The following is a 22,322-nucleotide window of genomic DNA, read 5'->3' as shown; positions in this document are numbered from 1 at the left end:
CTAAAAATACAAACAATAATGGCAAAATATTTTTATAGAATGAAATTGATTTCCTTTCAGAATCTTTAAAGAAATGCTAAAGAAAGTGAAAGACAATCCTTTGCAGAGAAAAGTTGAGTGTTTCTGTGGCTAGTAGTGTATAAATACATCATATAATCTTCATTTATAGTTAAATTTGGGGTAAGGAAACAGACATTGAATCCCTACACAATTATTTTATTTATAGCAAATCTTTCATGCCGTATCATGTGCAGTGCACTATAGTCCAATCTCTTTTGTAGACATGTGGAGAGAGAGGGAATCTGAGAGGAGGTTTCAGTGCTGCCTTTAGATGCTCGGCAAACACAACTGAGTTCAAGTCAATACTTAAATTCAAGCACCCTTGATAGGTAGCTAAACTAGTAACCACTCACCCATGCATAAAATGAAAAAAAAAAAATATTATATTTTCCATTCTTGATTTGAATTTATGAATTTAAATCAAGTCGTGAACAGAGCAAGGATTTAAACAAGCTGACCACACTACCAATTAGCACCCAAGAAATCTTAAAATAATACTAAAACCAAGCTAATTTACAGAAACATTTCAAAATGGCATGATTATTACCTTCAATAATAACAACTGTATGAGTCTCTGTAGTAATGTCAGAAAAGATGCTGTTAGTTCCCCTGCAAGTCAGAATGTATTTCCCTGGCAGTCGAGCTGTGAGTAGCACAACTGAAGTCAGTTCTGATGATGAAATCTCAGGGGTGATAACAAGGGCGTCAGTGTTATCAAGAAACCACTCAAACTTAACTCCTGGATAGACTGAACTGCTACTTGCGGAACACCTAATGGTGACACTGGAACACAATTCAACTTTTAGGTTTTGGTGAGATATATCTAAGCTGTTTGGTCCAACTGGAAATCAAATAATATCAAGAATGTAAATAATAATTTTTTTTAAGAAAAGAAATTTCAAATTTATTTTAAACTATTACAGATTTGATATAAATAAATAAAAATATTGTCAAAATTTGAACAATGGTTAGAAGAACATTTTTAATAAAGTTTAAACATTAAATATTTAAAAAAAATAAACAACCATTTTCTTTACTTATTTATCTCAACTACATAATATGTGATCTTATAAATAGACAGGAGCATTATAACAATATTTAAGCAATCCAATTAAATTTTATAAATGTTCTAAAATGAATACTGATTGTTACTTTTCTTTGAAGTTCACATTTGTCCTATTAATAGTTTCATTGAATAGGGAATACATAGGAGACCATGACAGTGATGCTTACAACACAAAAAACAACAAAATATTTAAGGCATTGAAAGTCAATGTTCAAACTAAAATTTAAAATACATTTAAAACTAATTTCTTTCTAAATGTTGTGGTTAAGGGTTGAATTAATGAGCTACGCTTACCTATAGATCCCACCTTACAAAATAAGTATATGACCTTAGAATTCACAATAAATTTAAATAAAACAGATTTACTGAGTGAAAAATGTGAAAATATTAGTACTAGCTTTTAAAATTTTAATCCTTGATTTGTTGCAAAAAGACAGTGGCTAATTGATATGGTGGCAAGAATTTTAATTCTAATCAGCCCCATGCATGATATTATAACCAGCCCAAAGACAATTTTCATAGTTTTGAAATATTGATATAATTTGTATTTTTCTTCTTAGTTTTCAGCCCTCACTAAATGGAATTAGAATTAGAATATATATATACCTTACATTATAAAAATTTCAGGAGTGGAACACTGATCAAAATTGTGTAACTTACAAGCAAACAGTGCTTGAAATTTTGTTTCCATTGGATTTGATTCAAGTGGTGAGGCTCTGCAATAAAATGTTTTGTTGTGATCTGAAAGTCATATATAGCATATTATAAACAAATTAGTAAATATTAAAATTGATCAAATAAATTCATGTCAACACAAATTGAAAATATTCATTTAAAATGGTTTGTCAATAAAAAAAAAAAGCATCCAAAGTAAAAAGTATGTTTATCAAGCAATAAAAAAAATAAACTATTTTATACAAACACGATTCAGAGACATGGAGAGTCACTAAAACAAAAATGGAGAAACTCCAGATGACTACACCGGATAATAGGAATTAGGTGGCCAGAAATCAGTATAGTGTTAAGTTCTCTCCTTTTCAGGCCTTCTGTAAACACTGCCCAACAACACAACACAGTACATCTAACACAAGAAGTGGACAACAAGGTGGCGGTTTATTTACAATTACATCAACAAGAACCAATAAACATAATTGGCTACACTATCTTCAAATGCTTTGCTAGCAAATACTGCTTGCTGTCCTGGACTCTACTATCCTTTCTAACACACTGTCTCTCGTCTGTAAAGGCTTTTTGGTAACATGACCATAACATTGGCCATATTGCGTGCATTAGCAGTAATGTCCCTTGTTCAACAGCCCTTGACCTGTGTGATTGGCCTGAATCATGTGTGTCAGTAGGCCGCACACACATTAACCCTTTCAGTCCGCCACTAGGGTCATAACAAATTTTCCTTTTTTTTACTGTCAATTTGTGGGAGAGAACTAACAAAAAAAAAACGTAGACCAAGATATCAAAAAGCGAAGTGGAGCTGGATAAGACACATTTTGCAAGGCACTAGATTGGAATCCACAAGGAAAGAGGAAAGTAGGTAGGCCCAAGGAAAATTGGAAGAGGTCAGTCATCAGTGAAGCTGAGGATGTACTGGAATGACATGGGAGCAAATGAAGAAAGCTGCTCGACAGAACCGAGATTGGTAGAGAGGTGTGGTTGCTGCCCTATGTTCCCCTGGATCAAGTAAAGTCACAAACTTAAACCATGTAAACATTGCTAAGGAATATGAACAATTGTAGTTCCTATGAATTGCAACATTCGGTTTTACAGAATCAAATCTAATAAACTAGCAATGCTACTGCCACATTTATCAAATAAACCTCAAACCACTAATGTCTCTCATACTTGTTACAATTGCTTCTAGATTATTCCATTAGCCTGAGCTAGTCATCTGGAAAGGGTTGAGCTATTTTTAGCTTTTCTAGTAAGAGTGAGAATATTTGGGTAATGATGACATCATAGTATAGCATTATAACTCCTTGAGAAGTTACATTGTAAACAGTGTTGAAGGTCCTGACTCTTTACAAGTATATAATTCATTTCAATCCTTTTATTGTTTAATAATGCATTTTTGTGTGTGTGTTAAGATAGAAAATAAAAAACTACAAGAAGCATAATGTATTTATTTACAAAGCAATTCATAACAATTTGTCACTTACTTACATTATAATTAAATCTGCTTAACAACATCTTGTTCAGACATTCTATTATGAAATAATGTACTCACCATTAGGGTAAGTTACTGTCAGTTTAGGTGATGACATGTATGAGTCTGTGATGTTTGCATTGGACCAATACACTTTCCCAAAAACATGTCTATGACTTTGAGGTTTCAAGCATTTGCAGGTTGCCGATGTTCCAGCTTTGATGTAGCCTTTTATAACAGACTCACCATCAGGGCATGATGAATCTAGCTTAGTTTTAATAGGTGCTGTTTAAAAAAAAAGTAATACATATATTCCTCTGTTAGGGTGTATAATAATTTGCATAGCTACCAGGCAGCCAAGGTTTGCATTCTCCTGGGCAGCCAATGCTAACAATAAATATTTAAGTCTCTAAATCTAGCCTGGATTAACTGTTATCAGATCCTCATGGTGTAGACGAAAACAATGTTTCACACAGAGCCGAGGTTGCGACGGACAGCCTGAGCAAAAGAATCTTGTGCGCTATCGTTGTGATTGACTCTTGCAATAGACACAAGGGCAAGGGCGATCATTCTCTTCATAATGAACTCTACTAGATGAGGCCTAGGTGCCATTTTGCTATCATTTCTGGCTTCTCAACAACACTGTGCTTCTGTTGCACATTAATGATGCGGTTGGTCCATTTTGTGGACACCATTTTGCAAGGCTTCTTAGCTTTTTTATCCTGCCATGCCACACAAACACAAAGTACAAAGAGCATCTAATGATCTATTCTTTCTATACAGCCCACAGACTTGTAAAATTGAGTTTCTCTGTGACGCAGCTTACTTTTGCTTCTTGAGCTCGGCAGGGAAATTTTTCCTAGCCAAGTTGACTGTACCACTCTAGTCCCAGTATAATAAAATCTTTTCTGAGTTAAGATATTCCAATAGATCTGTTGATGCATAATTATTAATATCTATTGTAATCTAGATCTTAGATCTATCAGAAAAAATATGATCATCATGTCATGATGCCCACTCGAGCCTCACTTGAGTGTCTTGAGGCACTTGGAAGTGGTTGCTTTTTTAACTTGTACTACTTCTTGCAGACCTAGACTAGTTGTAGCCTATATAATTCGCCAATTCGGGCTATTGTAGGAGACTAGCTAGGAGAATATCAAATATTTTGACTGCATGGCTGGTAATACTGTTTACATGAGTCTGAGTAAGAAGTATCACTTCCATAATAGGTTATAAGATTTATCACATAGCCTGTACTACTATCACACAGGCCATATTTTTTTATGTGGTGCTTTTCAGGTTTACAAAAAAATAATCCAGGTTTATTGCATTAAGACTAAGACGCTTAAAAAAGGAAGGTTTCGTTTCTTTTATTATTATTTTTTAAGAAATAACTTTAAAAACTCTAACTACAAGAAACGGAGTAATTTTATAAGCCCCCCCCCCCCCCCCCCCCCCCCGAAAAGCCAGTATACTGGCAAAATATGCTCTGAGGCAGTGGCGTAGCATCCTTGGCGCGAAGGGGTTCAATGAACCCGGGCCAACGACGTGACCTCTATGTCGAAGGCGCCGCCCACGACCCACTCCGTTTGGGCCCATGACTCTTGACTTGTTGAGAACTTGGGTGTGATACCAAAGTGAAAAAATAAATTCACTTTAGTAAAAACCGATAAAAATAAAATTTAAAAAGCTCCCTCAAAATTTCCTGAATGTTGTACCAAAATTAACATTAAATTCAAAACCAGTGTTTGAAGCTTTAGTGTAAGGATTTGCTTTCTATTAAGTTTTGTATATTGTAATGGTGGATAGCCCTAATCGCAAGTTTGAGGTGACAATCGTTTCCATATCATCCCATTCTTTTTTTCTTTCTTGTATGTTCAAAGGAGGGGGGGGGGGGATAGGGAGAGTTTGGTTAAGTAACAGGGATAGTCCTGATTGTAACTAATTAAAATTCCGATACAGCTGCAAATTATTCAATTTTCTCAAAGCTCAGTATGTTTTTATTTTGTTTTGAATTTAAAATATCTTTTTTTTTGTTTTTTTTTAATTGCACGTAATAATCGGCACACAAATAGCCTATAGGCCTATCAGTTGTTCAACGCATCAATTTTGGATCTTCGCTCTTTGTAATGAACATGAAAATCTGATCTTGTTTTGACTACTCGCTAATGCTCCTAGATCTGGGACTATGACTTTATCATTGCTGTCCATCGGGTATATTACAATAAACAACTTCTCAATAGCCTTGACTACTCGAGAGTATTATATGCTCGTATATCTGCGATTATGAATTTATAATTGATGAACTGCAGCGGGTATATTAGTTTGAACAGTGTAAATGATCATAAACTATCTACAACTTCTCAATAACCTTGACTGCTCAACGTGGATGCGTTAACCTGTATGTCGTGTGTATAGTTGTAAGTGAAAGCATATTTTAGTAGTCTGACCAAAAAAAAAATTAGCCTGACATGAAAAAATTAGTCTGACATAAAAAAAAATATTGAATCCGAAGAAGTTTAGATTGTGAAATAGTGTAAGACATTCAATCATGCGTCCTCGAAAGTCTTCATCGCATTGTTTTGATGTCTTAAGTAGTGTATACAAAATGTGAATGTAATCATTATATGAGAATAAAAAGGAGATGAAATCTAAACAAAATAAAAATAACATTAAATATTTAGCAAGCCAAAGAAACATCCGAATGTTAACATAGGAAACGTGCAAGTTGAACATGCTTGTGCTATTGCAATTACTGAGGAAACCGAATGGGGAAGCAGTTTTATAACAAGATGTAGAAGATAGTTAGGTAACTAAATGGATCATGGAATAGTGTCCTGCTCTGACCAATGCTTAATATTTGGTTGAAACTTGGTTCATTCCTCTTAAAGAAATTTAGCGCGTATATTTATACAAAAACCTCAGAAAATTCCTATGAATATTCAAATTTGACAGGAAATCAAAGCCCAACAGATTCTGTCTTCTCAGTCTCTCCATTTGTTCTGTGTTTTTTTTTTAATTATTAATTATTTAAATAGTTTTTTTCTTTCATTAAAAACAGTTTTAAAGCAATACAAGAGGGTTTCCATTAAGACAGGGAAATTATTATTTTGTATTCTTTACACGACGAATATAATATAGCCTACATATACATTTTGGCCTAAACAGTTTCGTAATTCTTCTACATAACTATATAAAAATGTATAGGTCTACGTTTTACTATTAGTGTGCTCTGATATATTAATAATATTATTATGGTTTCAAAGGTTAACATGGCCAGGGGGAGTCAATTGGAATAAGAATCCATTGTCTTTAAAATACTCCTAATGGCATGAGTCTCAAATAGCCTCTGACAACTAAGTCCAGCACCTTGTCTGCTCGTGTGGCTTAGATATTAAGCCCAGCGAAACTGCTCTTACTAACAGGTGAAGGGGTGAAGGCTGATACCTGGCGCCACCAAACCAGAAACATTTGGCAGATGGAGCTCGACAGTCTATGAAGGAAAATCATCTAGGAGAGGGGCACTCTGACTTCAACCCCCCGCTGTCTTGCGGTACTTAGGCTTCAGGAGGCAACCTCGAGGATAAATCAAGAGAGAAGCCCCTTAGGCGTTGAGAGTATCCCTTCGGCAGCTTCTGCAACTGAGCTGGTGCCAAATGTAATGCGTAGCGTTCCTTTGGATCTCATCAGCAAGGTCAAGAGATGGACCATGACGCATTGGCTAACAATGACCCCATTATCTGAGGCCCAGGAATGCGCCCCGAAGAGGAAACTCTGGTGCTGCTGCAAAGCGTCTAAAAGTTATCTCATCTAATAACACTTTATTAAAAAAAAAAAAACTAAGTGTCACGAGTCGAGTCTGTGACCTATTTCGACCAGTGTCTAGAAGCGAGGTCAAACCAGTGCAAGTGTCCAGCGTAAACAAGTTAATTTTAGGTATCCAATCAAAGAAAGAGGTTAAGGGGAAAAAATAGCACACGTCAGCTTCTAGAAGGTCAAAGTTACTAAAATAATTAGGGGAGAAGTTTCCATAATTCTGGAATGTACGATTAAGAAAGGTATAAATTAAGGGAAAGTCAGTTAGACGGGGTCCTCGCTTAGTAATCGCTTAAGTCCTCATTAGCAAATGTTTAGTTAAGTTTTGTGATATTAGCGGGTCCATTTAATTAATTTTTTTTTTAGTTGAAGTAATATTATCTGAAGTTATATTACTTGAAGTTGAAGTTGAAGTTATACTAAGTGAAGTTTCATGTATCTTTAAGTTTTATTTATGAAGTATCAAGTCAAGTTGTTGTTAAATTGAAAAGTTCATTTTATGTGAAAGTTGAAGAAGTATTATTAAAGAAGTTTTGAAGAAAATACAAAGATGTTTCTTCACTTCATTGAGTTATCAAGTTTGATAATATAATCCCAGGCAAGTGTGTTCGTCACTCTAAGAATGCAAAATGTGTGTACGTATATTTAAAAAAATTTTATTAGTGTGATTTAATGGCAGTGGTTTGTTTATAAATAAGTAGTACGCTGCCGCCCACACATTAATAGAGTCCTGTCAACGATCTTTAGATCCTTGACGAGAGGGAAGGATTTTTGTTTTCCAGAGACCAGAAAAGAAAACCCTTTGCTTGCATATCTCGAGCTATCATGTCTATCAAAGAAAGACATTTCACACACTGAAAAAAATAGAGGTGCCACTTACATATATTAATAGTCGGTGTTACGATGTGAGGCGCTTTAAAGCTGTTGATACTCTTTGGTCTGACTTGAACAGAGAACTGATGATTCCCTTCCTGGAGACTCGACACTCTGACAGTAAAACTGCATTGTTCTTTCAAGTACTCAGGCGAGTCGAAACTCTGGAGTATTCTGTATTTAACGTGTCCTTGGGTAGAGTTCTGACCGTGGTATATAAATAGAAAAAATATATATAATGATGAACAAATAATAGAAATCGAGTAAATCTAGGCAAGCAACTCAACTTAAGAAAATCACGGGGGGGGGGATAGAGGAGCGTAGCTAGGAATTTTCCATCGTTTTGGGGCACCGAGGGGGGGGGGGGCTTGACAATTTTGGGAGTACCTGGATCTGCGTAATACTTAATTTTTCATATAAAAAAAAACTCAAGTGGGGGCCCGGGGGATTTTCACATTCTTCTCCTCCTGCTTTTGACCCTAGCTACTGGGGGGGGGGGGGGAATAAGAAAATTGAGATGATAATCACGACATTAACAAGTGACCCACACAGCCTACAAGACCGCTGGACGCGAGAGTTCTAGGCTAGATCTTTACTTTCTTGGGAGGAAATCATTATCATTGGTCCTAAAATGTTTTTAAAAAGACAAAAGTCTTTTTAAAAGAGAATTGTAATGTAATCTAATTCTGTGAGAATTTATGATGTAAATAAATTAAAGAGGCACTTCTTAAGTCGTTAATTTATCGAAGTTTTGTTTTAACTTTAACCTACTAACTTTTTAAGCGTTTTAACATAGTAAACTTTAAAATCTTTTTGTTAACTCTTTCTCGCCGCAATTATTTACCACATTCTTGTGGAATCAACGTTGGTATCGTCAGTTAGGAGAGAAAGAGTTACCTGACTTGTTCAAACGTTGTAGCGAGAACAAATAAACTGGGACTCACACATTCGTTTTGATTAATGATATGTCAAATTCCAATTCGAGCTGAGTTGTGTTTGCTGAGAGTCTGAAGTTAGCACAGACATTCCCCCCCCCCCTCATATACTCCATCCTTCTACAAGTCCACAAAAGAGATCGGACCAGACCGCTCAGAGCAGACTATGGCATAATAGATGCGCTATAGAAAAGCAATTAAAAAACAACAACAGCATTATATAAATATGTCGAGTATCTAAGGAAAACTGGGATTTTGAATTTCGGGATTTTGAAGACGCCTAACTCTAATGGGTACCCGACGATGGGGAAAGTTAAGATGGTTGGTCCTTGTGCTGGCTTTATGACACTCTTGTTAATCGACAGCCATATAAACAGGTGAGTTATATTTATTTGTTAATATTTGAATTTGACATGTACACAAGCATACAAGTGAAATATTTATTTAATTAAAAAAATTGTCAAAAGTTCCTACGTTGAATGTGTCATAGAAGTGACAATCCATCTGTGGGTAGACTTTCTTTGTGGTACATTTGATTGTAATGTTTGTCCCCACGAGTGTAGGTTGTTCACACTTGACGTCCTTTGGACCGGCTGAAATAAGAAGTTTTACTGAACTCCAGATTTGAAACAGGAATAAAACAAACAATCATATACGACATTTTATACAAAATAAAATAATGAATTACATACTTAATATTATACATAATACCAGTCTCAGTCTCTCCATTTGTTCTGTCTTCTCAGTCTCTCCATTTGTTCTGTCTTCTCAGTCTCTCCATTTGTTCTGTCTTGTCAGTCATTTGTTCTGCCTTCTCAGTCTCTCCATTTCTTCTGTCTTCTCAGTCTCTCCATTTCTTCTGTCTTCTCAATCTCTCCATTTGTTCTGTCTTCTCAGCCTCTCCATTTGATCTGTCTTCTCAGCCTCTCCATTTGTTCGGTCTCTTCAGTCTCTCCATTTGTTCTGTCTTCTCATCCTCTCCATTTGTTCGGTCTTGTCAGTCTCTCCATTTGTTCTGTCTTCTCAGTCTCTCCATTTGTTCTGTCTTCTCAGTCTCTCCATTTGTTCTGTCTTTTCAGTCTCTCCATTTGTTCTGTCTTCTCAGCCTCTCCATTTGATCTGTCTTCTCAGCCTCTCCATTTGTTCGGTCTCTTCAGTCTCTCCATTTGTTCTGTCATTTCAGTCTCTCCATTTGTTCTGTCTTCTCATCCTCTCCATTTGTTCGGTCTTGTCAGTCTCTCCATTTGATCTGTCTTCTCAGCCTCTTCACAAACTCGATCTTGTGTTTGCTGAGCACCTAAAAGCAGAACGCAAAGATCCCCCCCCCCTCACTGTAAAAAGTTCTTGCAATTTTTAGTGATCGCGCTCTGTAGAATGAAAGGAGGTATGGCTTCAAAAAATATATTACTTGTTTTAGTTTTTTGATTAGTTTTATGTCAAGTGCATAATTTCAGTGTATATCTTTCTGAACATCACTCACAAAATGTCATGATTGTTCTACCTTAGTAAGCTTAGATTCAAAATTTAAAGACAGACTTAAGAGTCATAAAATGGAGAGAGAGAGGGGGGGGGGCGGAGAATGTTGTTTACATTACTCTATTGAAAGATTTGTTATGCCAAGTGTACAGCTCACAACTCTTATAAACGTTGCTTTAAATATGGAGCGTATGAATTTAACAAGCAAAATTAAACATTTTATCGAAGGGAAAAAGCTCCGCACTGACAAGTATATTTCTCAATAGTTTAGAAGTTACTTCCCGTACTCGATATAAAAAAAAATAGTTAATTACCAATAATTAATTGATTAATATATATTTATAAAAAAAAATTGAATTCCATATAAATTAGTGATTTGAGAACAGTTCTGGGAGAAAAAACATGTTCAATTATCTAAGAGGTCGACAGAACCTATTCTAGGGTAACAAAAACGTCCAAACGAATGACGCAATATAATAGAGATATATTCTAGTATATATACCATGGGCGTAGCCAGGATTTTTTATGGGGGGGGGGGGTTTGGGGGGATTCCTCCCCGTCCCCCCGCCCCCCCCCCCCTCCCGCGGAAAAAAAATTATATGTGTGTGTGTGTACACAATTAATCTTTATTACATTCTGACCCTTTCGGAAGACGTTTATTGTTTATTGTAGACTCCCCGCCCTTGCTAGCAAGGGGGTCTGGCGAAGCCCCGCCGCCGAGCACTATTTCTGGTATTGAAAGCCAACAAAATGCATATTCTGAGGTATCTACAGTGCATTATCTTGCTATTAAAATTTTTTATTTCAAAAACATAATGTGCTATTTTTACTGACTTAGACCCTCTCGCGCCGTTCGGCGCATTTTCCGGCAAGCTGTTTCCGCAACTTTTATTTTGCGTAATTCATTTTGTCGGAGAACATGTCCCGCAAAACCTCATGCGACGCTCTGTCACAACCTTACTAAGGATTCGCCTCCCAGTTCGGCATATGATTTCTTTGATTTAGACCCGATCTCTATGGCTGACTCCTAAAATCTGTCTTAGCCATCTTTGTTGAGCCACATTTAATTAGTGTTTTTCAATTTCGGCAAAAGACTATTCACACTTTATTAATGGAGCCCAAGCCACTGGTAGGAATTTGTAACCTTTCTTGACTACGCTCTTGGAATTACATGGTTGTATTTCGCTTTAGATTTTTTTTAGCTACGATCATAGAATTTGGTGACTGTAGTTTGTGTGACAGGTGGGGAAATGTGACGTGTGTTTGGCGCGTTTTGTGTCTAGGGGATGATTATTTTTAAGGCTATCACACACCAACCTATCAGCATATGAATCGGGAGCAGACACGCAACGAGACGAAGCAATGAAAGATAGATACAAAAGTTAAAATAAAGAATATTTATTTACATAAATATACATATAAGGATAAAAAGGGGGAGGGTTCGCATCTATCTCTAGTATATTCTATGTTTAATCATCACTCTTGCACCTAATAAGAGCGTATGTCACTTTGTCCTCTGACTTAGCTGGTATTCCTGTTGACGTCGCAGCTGGCTGTGTCCTGGCTTGAGGTTCTGCAGCTGGGGGTGGCGCTCTAGCGGATAGAGGGACGCCGGTGATATAGTTCTTGTGGAGTCTCAATCCCCAAAATCTAATATCTGTAGTGGGCACAGTAGGGCGGGTGGCCGGCTACAGTGGGCACAAGGTTACTGCGGGCAGAGCTGATCTGCCGTGGGCAGCGTAGTTGACAGGATATGTCCAGTGAGTTGCAGAGGGTTGGCGTAGCTATGACGTCTCGCACAGACCTGAGTCCATAGGGACGTCGCACCTAATAAGATGACAGGTGGGCTGTCGAATAGGCGGGCAATGCCGATAGCGCCAAGTGGTAGAGTTGAGTAGATCTCAGTAGGCAAGTGCAGCGCTGAATAACACTAAGCACATAGACAGTAGTTGAGTGGCGTCGACTAGACACTGAACAGCAAATAGCAAATAAATAGGCAGGTAAATAGATCGTTGATCCAATAACTAGGCAATAGGCAGACACCTGAGGGAGGCTGCGGATAAATAAAGACAAGTTAGGACATGTCTCTCATGCATCTTATCGATGCCCTCGACTGAGGTGCATTCGTCAGATTGGTGAAATTGCTTTAGAGCACAATGAGGAGATGATGACAAATGGGATTTGGGAAAATAGATGGCAGATAGTAGCAATATAAAATGTACATAGAAGGGGAAATATTAATATAAAAATGTACATAGAAGGGGAAATAATAATCTCAAATAAACAACAGAGGTGGATAGAGAAAGAGAGAGGGGGGGGGGAATGGACGGTGGTCAGCGACCCAGACGATTTGTTTACATATGACCGTGGGTCGAGAACAATGGAGCGCGCTTGAATGGTGTGTCCGTTCAAGCGGCGCAACTCTCATTAGAGTAAAATGAGTAAAGGGGAGATAATTCAATACAGGGGAGATAACTTATATCTCCTTTCTAAGCGCAGTATTAGTGCGATAGTAAAATTATCACGGTTGTCAGCCGAGATAAAGGAAATAGACTAAGATGTACAAATATATACATGGTTGCATCAACGATCAATTGAGCAACGTAGCATTAATAGATTAATGCAATACATAAATAAATACATAGGACATGTTTATGTTTTCTACTTACGCCAGTGAGAAATACACAATGCACTAATTAAATATAAATGAACTAGGCAAAATACACATGATGATATCCAATGGAAATAGCACAAAAGTAATTAAGATAGAACTTGTGATTAAGTTCGGCTTACCACCAGGTATTCCTCTAGGAGAGAGAATAAATGAGATAGTCCAGACTCGATAGCTCAGCTCGAATGAGAAATGAAAAAGGGTCTGGCTTGAGTTGGTTTACTTTATATAAGCCTGGAAAGTGCGGGCGGACACAGGAAATGCCCTAGGCTAAGATTTATCTTACACGTGGGTGAAGTAGCCTTAAGATGGGAGCGTCGAGAGGCGCTTTGACTCGAGTAATCTCCTAGATCAAAGAGAGACGTAGGAGAAAGGGGGGGGAGGAGTGACTTGCATTCCACACAAGGTGGGGTCCACTGCGGCTGTCGGACATCCTGCCGATAAGATCAAAGAGTCTGTGCGTATCTTTGCCCCGATCGAGGGAAGATATGTGAAAGGACGCGCCTTAACTATCTCCAATGTGGTCGACTAAGTCAAGCCTGGAGCGGAAAAGGTGGTGCGGGTGAAGAAATTGGGGATAGGATAGGGAAATAATTAAAATAAAATAGATAAATGATGAAAAATAATAATTAATGCTGTGATAAATTTAGAGTGACTCTGACAGCGAGTTTTTGACTTGTCACAGTTTGCTTTAAAATAATATTGAAGAGAGAGGTTTTCAACTCTAAACGCTCTGTAGGGGAATTTTAAACTCAAAACCATCTGTAGGGGTTTAAACTTTAAAGAAAAAGCCATCTGGAGGAGGGGATTTAAACTCAAAACCCCTTTGACTACGCTCATAAAATTTTGAATGTGTAATTTGCTTTTTTTATATTGAAGAGGGGGCTTATCGTAAATTTTGGAGGGAGTTTTAAAATCAAAATCTTCCTTAACTGTGCTGTTGGAATTTGGGGATTGTTGTTTGCATTTTGTTTTGTTTTGTTTTATAGAAGAGGGGGATTTAACTGCAAAAACCTCTGGTAGGGGGTTTAAAACTCAAAGCCCCTGGTAGGGAGTTTTAAACTCAAAACCCCCTGATAGGGTTTTTTAAAATCTCAAAACCCCCTGGTTGGGGGTTAAAACTCAAAACCCCCTGGTACAGGGTTTTTAACTCAAAACCCCCTCGGCTGTGCTGTGGTAAGTGATGATTTAGTATTAAATTCTCACCTAAAATAAACAAAATGAAAGCAAAAATCAGTCACTTAATTCCGTTCCCCCCCCCCCGGGGGGGATTTCATTTCGGGGGGGGTTGAACCCCAAGAACCCCCCCTGGCTACGCCCATGATATATACACACACATACATATGGGAGGGGGGGGACGAAAACATCCCCCCTAAAACCCCCCTGAAAAAAATCCCTGGCTACACCCATGTTTTTTTTTATGTCTTCTGATTGTATTTTGATGTGTTCTGTCCCTTTAAGTGTAAACGAAAAAAAAAATAACCCCAGGATAATTCACCGGGTTTTATTTTTGTTTTTATTCTAGAGATCGAGGCCAAAATTGGTTGCATGACAAAATGTGTACCAAAGTTAATTTTCTTCACTACTCGGAGAAACATGTATTTATCAGCGTATCAAACAACGCTGATCTTATAATGCTTTCCTAATCTAAGGAAGTTCCCACTGTCTCAAGCTTTTTTGCACATATTTTCAGAGAAAGACAAAATTCCCCTAACACCCTGGCACGATATCGTGGAGGAAAAGAGATTATAAATAACAAAACTTGTTCTATATAAGTGTTGTTTTTTTTTAGCTGGATGCCTGACATACCATTTACAGTTCATTGCGGTTAATCGAAATGTCCACTTATTCGTACTGATTCCAAAGGTACTGAAACAAATTATATCACATACGTTTGATTTTGCTCGCTTATTCGGATGTAAACGTCGGATAACTAGACTAAAGAATTTGAGAGAGAGAGATTGCGGAAACAATTCAAAGGTCGCCTACTTTATAGCCGCCATTGCGTTTACTAAATGTGCAAGCTTGTGGTTGGAGTGTGACGTCATATGCAAGGAATCCCTTCATGTTGCGTGTTTGAACGAGACACAATCGTTTTAGACACGAATTGTCTTGGTTTGAGCGAGTGTTCTATCTTTTCATCACTCTTTAGTTTCGAGAAATCCGTATTGGATCTCTAACATACATTTAAACTCTCTCTCCTAACTGTCGATACAAACTTAAATTAAATACATTTTTGGTTTTAGAAACTTTAATTTATTTATACAAAAGCATGCATTCTTCCTAGGCCTATATAGCTAACAGAACATTTCCTGATTACATACAAAAAAGTTTATTCATAACACGATAGTGAAACACAAATGAGCAAAATGAATAATTCCATCGGAACATGGAGAATATTTACGGAGAGAAAGAGTTAAAGGACCTCAACTTTAAAGCGCTTTGTCTAATACGGAAAAAGCCTATAGAACTTTTTACTTTATTACCATTAGAAGTTTTTGTATGATCCAGGAGAAAGAAGGAGAGGCGGACAGAGAAAGTGATGGGAAGACAACATGTAAGAATGGACGGACCTGTCATTGAAATAGATTCTATCCAAGATCTTGCGTGGTGCCCCAACGGTCCAACAGACTAACGGGTGGGAAAAGGTGGGCTGTATGTCGCACAATGAAAGCCGTACCCAAGTGACGTCAATTCAGATGATACAATCAGAAGGTCATGTGATTGCAACACACGACTTTTGCTCTATTAGAATCTATTAGATCGTGTCGATGTGCTAACGGATTACCCGTACTGTAATTCGAGAAACGATAAGACCGCTATTTAAAATATAATCTATGTCTACTTCAGTTATAAATAGAAAAAGGGTTTTTCAAATATTTTACGATAGGCCTATACATTTTGTAATTTTATATTTTTGGATCTATTGAAAAAAAAAAACACGGCTGAGAAAAAGTCATTGTCATGAAAACTTAAATAATAACTCTTGTGAACATATGTAAAATTTAGGTCTATAATTAACGTTTCTCTGTACATAATATGTAAACAGCTCAGTGTAAAATCTGATATTAAATAGAATGCCTAAATACTCCAGGAAAGGTTCTTTCTCTATTTCCTACTTTGCTAGGCATTGTATAGAACAAGAGAATAGCACTGGCAGAAGCAAAGCGTCAGAGAAAAAACAAAAAGCAAGGCCAATGACACTAGCTCCAGCTGAATAACCTGCCCAGTGTGCAGCCGAACATTCCGGGCTCACATAAGTCTCAACAGCCTCACGAGGGGGCCCAAAAACCCAGTGCAAAACCCTCAGCCCCCTGGATGACAAAAGTTTTCAACGAGCTAGGATAGACGAAATATAATAATAATAACTAGTCGACCGGCGGCGTAGCATACGCCGCTATTTTACACGGCCGGCCTTAGACCACTGCAACCTTTGCGACCGCAGTGGACCCCAAACTTTCATAGGACCTGCGCTAATTATATGTGTATAAATTATTAAATTAAACATTTTAGAACTTATAACAGATTTCGACGGGCCTCCTGTTGATTAACCAGGAGCTCCTGGAAATCTCCGGAAATTGCAAAATATACACAAAAGTCCTGGAAATTTCCGGAAATTATTAAAATCTCCGAAAACTCATTCAAATCTCCGAAATATATAGCCATAAATTGTCATTTTAGGGTGTCATTCAATATGGAAAACGCCAATCCTACGCGCAATAAAAAAAAACCGGCATTATCACATAATTGTGGAATCTGGTGAAAGAAGCTACTCGCGCCTCAAACTATTGAAGAATAACTTGAGGTTATTTGATAATTCTTGCTATTGAGCATGATCTATGTAGTAAATAGAATTTTTATGATGTACTGTATGACTTCGCTACAAGCAAGGCTCGTAAAGTAATTCTGTACGAAGTAAAGAATGAATAAAATGCAAAGACGAATTTATTTTCTAATACAAACTTTTGGCCCCGCGAAATTCGTTTCGCATAGGGCCCCACAATGGTTAAGTCCGGATCTGCTATTTAGTGACGGGTGAATACAGAGTTGATTACTTGTTCTCTTTCCGTGACTTCTTTGGTCACAATGATTAAGTCCGGCCCTGCTATTTATTGACGGTGAATACTACTTGTTCGCCCCCCCCCCTTCTTTTTTTTCGCCTCTAAAATTACGTAGGGTAACTCTTGTCCGACTTGCAGAAATAAAAGAGTGATCTTTCCATTACTTGGTGTCCTAACTCTTAAGCCATAAAGAGAATTATAGATATACATAATAATAGAACTGCTTCAGGCAATGTTGATTAAAATTATTTTATTAAATTATGTTTTTTGGAATGATATTTCTCTTCCTCAGTAATCTAAATAATTTAGTCCTGTTATTGTGTGGCATTTATTTGATTACGACTGTTTAAGTATAGGCTATATGATTTGCACATCTCTATTGTGCTAGGCAAATTGTTTGATACATATGACGTTTCATATTGTGGTAAGTGAAAGGTGAAAGAAAATATGTCTAATATGGGACTCAAATACGACTACTAAGGAACCACTCCACTAAATGTTGATTTATAAGCTGATGAAAGGCGTTTTGCTGTGATGATCGTGGAGATGACATGAAGTTTATTAATTGTTTAAATAAAAAAATGTTCAGTTTTAATTTTTGTCTGAACTATTTCCACAGATTTTTCTAAACAGAAGATAATTTGTATGAAGCAAAGACCAAGGAATAGTTGAGAAATACAATAAAAACGAGAGAAAATAGGACATGTAGTGGACGAGACCTTTCCTTGCTTTCATTATGTAAGTAAAGATAACTGATTGGAACATAACTATATTGGATTTATATCGGTATTTAAGAAAAAAGAAATTTGAACTCTTTCTCACCTAATTAACGATACCATCGTTGATTTGACCCATTAAATGAAATTAAATTTTTGGTTTTAGAAAGTATAACTTGTGTTATATAAAAACAGCATGCATTCTCATATATATATATATATATATCATGGGCGTAGCCAGGGGGGGGTTCTTGGGGTTCAAACCCCCCCCCCCCCCGAAATGAAATCCCCCCCTTTTGGGGGGGGGGGGGGAATCGGAATTTAGTGACTGATTTTTTGCTTTGATTTTGTTTATTTTAGGTGAGATTTTAATACTAAACCATCACTTGCCCTAGCACAACCAAAGGGGTTTTGAGTTTAAAAACCCCTACCAGGGGGGTTCGAGTTTAAAAACCCCTACCAGGGGGGTTCGAGTTTAAAACCCCTACCAGAGCGGTTCGAGTTTAAAAACCCCTACTAGGGGTTTTGAGTTTTAAACCCCCTACCAGGGGTTTTGAGTTTTAAACCCCCTACCTGGGGTTTGTGCAGTTAACTCCCCCTCTTCTATAAAACAAAACAAAAAAAAAATGCAAACGAAAACCCCCTAATTCCAAGAGCACAGTTAAGGAAGATTTTGATTTTAAAACCCCGTCTAAAATTTACGATAAACCCCCTCTTTAATATAAAAAAAGCTAATTACGCACTCAAAATGTTATGAGCGTAGCTAAATGGGTTTTGACTCAGTTTTGAGTTTAAAGGTTTGAAGGTAAAAAATACCTCTTTAATAATAAAAAAAAAGCAAATTATACACTAAAAATGTTATGAGTGTAGTCTATGGGGTTTTGAGTTTGAACTCCCCTCCAGTGGAGTTTGAAGCTAAAAAGTACCTCTTCAATATAAATAAAAGAAAATTACTCACTCTAAAGTCTATGAGCGTAGTCAAAGGGGCTTTGAGTTTAAACCCCCCGCCATCTTCAGTGTAAGAAAAAAAGCAAATTAAGCACTCAAAATGCTATGAGCGTTGCCGAAAGGGGTTTTGAGTTTAAACCCCCATTCAGAGGGGTTTGGTGCTAAAAATACATCTTCAATATAAAAAAAAAAAGCAAAGTACACACTAAAATTATTTGAGCGTAGCCAAGCCAATCGGGGGTTTTAAGTTTCTTCTACAGATGGCTTTTTTTTAAAGTTTAAAAACCCTCCAGATGGTTTTGAGTCTAAGATCCCCCTACAGAGCATTTCGAGGTGGAAAACCCCCAACAAAAGATTTTGACGATAAAACTTCTCTTTTCGATATAAAATCTAAAGCAAACTACAGTCACTTAATTCCAAGAGCGTATTCAAGAGAGGTTACACATTTTTACCAGTGGCAGGGCTCCATTAATAAACTGTAGTGAATAGTCATCTACCGAAATCGAAAAACACTAAATGTAGCTCAACAAAGATGGCTAAGACAGATTTTAGGAGTCAGTTATAGAGATCGGATCTAAATCAAGGAAATCCTATGCCGAACTGGGAGTCGACCCTTTAGTAAGATAGTGAGAGAACGACGCATGAGGTTTGCGGGACATGTTCTCCGACAAAATGAATTACGCATAAGAAGAGTTGCAATGATATCCTAGTACAACTTGACGCCACTCATTCATGAGGTCCTCATGGTAGGTGGGAAGAGGCTTCAAACATTACCAGTGACAGATTTTTATGGAAACTGCTTGATGGCAAATGCTCCGAACGGCGTGGGAGGGTCTAACTCAGTAAGAATAGCACATTAGGTTTTTGAAATAAAACTTTTTAATAGCATTAAAATGGACTGTAGATACCTCAGAATATGCATTTTGTTGGCTTTCAATACCAGAAATAGTACTTGGCGGCGGGGCTTCGCCCCGCGCTAGGGAGCTCCTGGCGCTCCCCCAGACCCCCTTGCTATTAATGGCGGTGAGTCAACAATTTTATGGAAACAGCTTGATGGCAAATGCGCCGAACGACGATGGAGGGTCTAAGTCAGTAAGAATAGCACATTAGGTTTTTGAAATAGAACTTTTTAATAGCAGGAAAATCCACTGTAGATACCTCAGAATATGCATTTTGTTGGTTTTCAATTTCAGAAATAGAGCTTGGCGGCGCTCCCCCAGACCCCTTGCTGGTAATGTCGGGGAATCTACATTTTTTTCACTAACTCATGGAAGAACCTATTCTAGGGCACAATAAACGTCTTCGAAAGAATGAAGGGTCAGAATGTAATAAAGATTATGTATACACACACACACACACATAAATACATTAAAAAAAAATTTCGCGGGGGGGGGGTGTCGGGGGGGAGGTGAGAAAAAAATTCACCCCCCTAAACCCCCCCCCCCCGAAAAAAAATCCTGGCTACGCCCATGATATATATATATATATATATATATATATATATATATATATATATATATATATATATATATATATATATATATATAAAGATGCAGAAATGATCTCATGATTCATTATTGACGTTTAACGCTATCCTCTTTGCCTTTATTTGTACTCTTTTCAATATGAAGAGGTGTGCGCCGCAGTGCGCGGCTGACTGTAGCTCGAAATGCTGGTCATATTTATCGGCGCATAGACTCGGTAATGCAGCTTCCAGCTCTGCAGCAAACTTAATAAAGCTAAGACTGGATCTGTATTGACAAAGTTATTGAAAGACTTATGTACATATTGCTCAACTTACCATAGAATCTGACACCATACACCAGGTTGTCACCACAAGAGTAGGAAACAATATTTCTGGTTCTGTTAGAGACTGACAATGTTAAGGTGTTGTACACGTCATCTTTGGAGCACTTCATGTGACTGTAAGTGGCACATTCACTCCCGACTTTGAAGTTTGCATACCATTCTTTTTTCCCATCTGAGTATGTCACCTCCAACTTTGTATCAGACGTCTCTGACCTGGGACAGACGAGATTGACGCTTCTGTTTTCTTCAATGTCCAATATTTCGAAAGCTGTTTAGAAATGTAGTTATTAAACTTAGTTTCAATGCTTTTGAACTAAAATTCAATTTAGGTATTAATAAATGTGTGACCTTTTGGTCACTCTTAGAATCCTTTAACGGCTGCATGACAGCTTGGCCTAAGCACTTTCACCATGCCCAGTCTAACGGTGCATACCCACATGGATTTAAATCGCAACCCAAGCTTGGTCCTTATGGAAAACTCAAAGGCGCTCTTTTTGTTGACCTCCATGGTAATACATTTGTTAGTAAAAAGTTCAACACAAGATAGCAGGTTAACTCTTAGTTAAAGGGACTATTCTTGTACTGATGTTTTTAAAATTTTACCATTAAAAGTCTTGTTCTGCAGACGTTGCCCAAACAATAGTCAGCAAAGAAAACATATTTTCCTATTTCCCCCACTCGCATTTGAGCTCAGCACCGTGGCATTCGCAGCCGATCAAGTTTTATCCCCCCCCCCCCAAAAAAAAATGGACTTATCTCAAGATGCACTAATGTGACGTAATATTTTATTACTCTTCTTTCTATACATTTAATTCCAAGCTAATCTTTAATTATAACATATAGGAAATAGATCAATTTAGATAAAGTAAAATCAAAATATTAGCTAATTCAAAAAAAAAAGTAAAGTTCCCCTTTTTAGTTCTTGCGATCTATAGAGCAGAAGATGATCAGGTCATCCGTTTCTTTGGCCAACGCATGGTGTCATGTGGCCAGCAAAACTACCAACCGCCTTTTACTTTCCCAAGTAAAGTCAGGTACCCATTAGAGATAGGTGGACGCCAGGTTAATGTACAGATTAACTAGGAGATCTGTTAATGTTTGGAAAATTGTTTCATTTATTCACAATGCCAAGATAATGTACAACTAACCCAAACACTAATCCTAATCCTTACCTTTAACCCTTACCTTTAACCCTTACCTTACACCTAAATCCAACTCTATCTCTACCCCTAACCCTAACCTTAAAACTACTCCTAACGGTACCACTAACTCTAATACAACACAAATCAAAATCCTTAAACCTAACCATAAAGACTAACTCTTAACTTGCCCCCTAGTCTCAACTTAAACAGTACGTAAGATGTTTATGTGCACATTACCTATGTGAAAATCGAATTCCGCACATGAATGGAGCAAATCAGTTAATGTTCAGATTAGCTTGGAATACTTCACACTAACTGATGTCGCAGTATAGCGGTAACATGTACAGCATAAGGGAAAACTATTTGAGCATGTAGTGAGCATCTGGCACTAAGATGTTCTTACCTTCGTTAATCCCACAGAACAGAAACAAATTGAACAAAAGCCGCAACATTTGTGATGAACGAACTTAGAGCATCATGAACATGAGTTCAATGGGAATTGTTCAATCACGACACAGTACCGGTCCATTCTGACATGCGAAGCTCTTTTATAAAGTAACCGGTAACAGAGCAGGTTAGCATTAGGGAAAA

General features: G+C 37.4%; 1 protein-coding gene across 3 annotated transcripts in view; it reads right to left on the bottom strand.

Moving 5' to 3' along the window:
- The window catches only part of LOC106055233 (uncharacterized), a 58,124-nt gene extending 35,829 nt beyond the window's left edge, over positions 1 to 22,295 (bottom strand). For all 3 annotated transcript variants that reach the window (XM_056010308.1, XM_056010309.1, XM_013211420.2), the window contains exons 1-7: positions 22,135 to 22,295; positions 20,582 to 20,857; positions 9,383 to 9,501; positions 7,981 to 8,176; positions 3,366 to 3,569; positions 1,787 to 1,867; positions 608 to 901 (exon numbers count right to left, since the gene is read on the bottom strand). In XM_056010308.1, the coding sequence (XP_055866283.1) occupies positions 608 to 901; positions 1,787 to 1,867; positions 3,366 to 3,569; positions 7,981 to 8,176; positions 9,383 to 9,501; positions 20,582 to 20,857; positions 22,135 to 22,183 (1,219 nt within the window). In that variant the 5' untranslated portion in view covers positions 22,184 to 22,295. The remainder of the gene's footprint in view (positions 1 to 607; positions 902 to 1,786; positions 1,868 to 3,365; positions 3,570 to 7,980; positions 8,177 to 9,382; positions 9,502 to 20,581; positions 20,858 to 22,134) is intronic.
- Between the last annotated feature and the right edge of the window lie 27 nt (positions 22,296 to 22,322).

This window comes from Biomphalaria glabrata, chromosome 14 (assembly GCF_947242115.1).
Source record: "Biomphalaria glabrata chromosome 14, xgBioGlab47.1, whole genome shotgun sequence".
Classification (NCBI taxonomy): Eukaryota; Metazoa; Mollusca; class Gastropoda; family Planorbidae; genus Biomphalaria; species Biomphalaria glabrata.
Note: the sequence above shows the minus strand (reverse complement) of the source record. Positions and strands in the feature narration are given on the sequence as shown.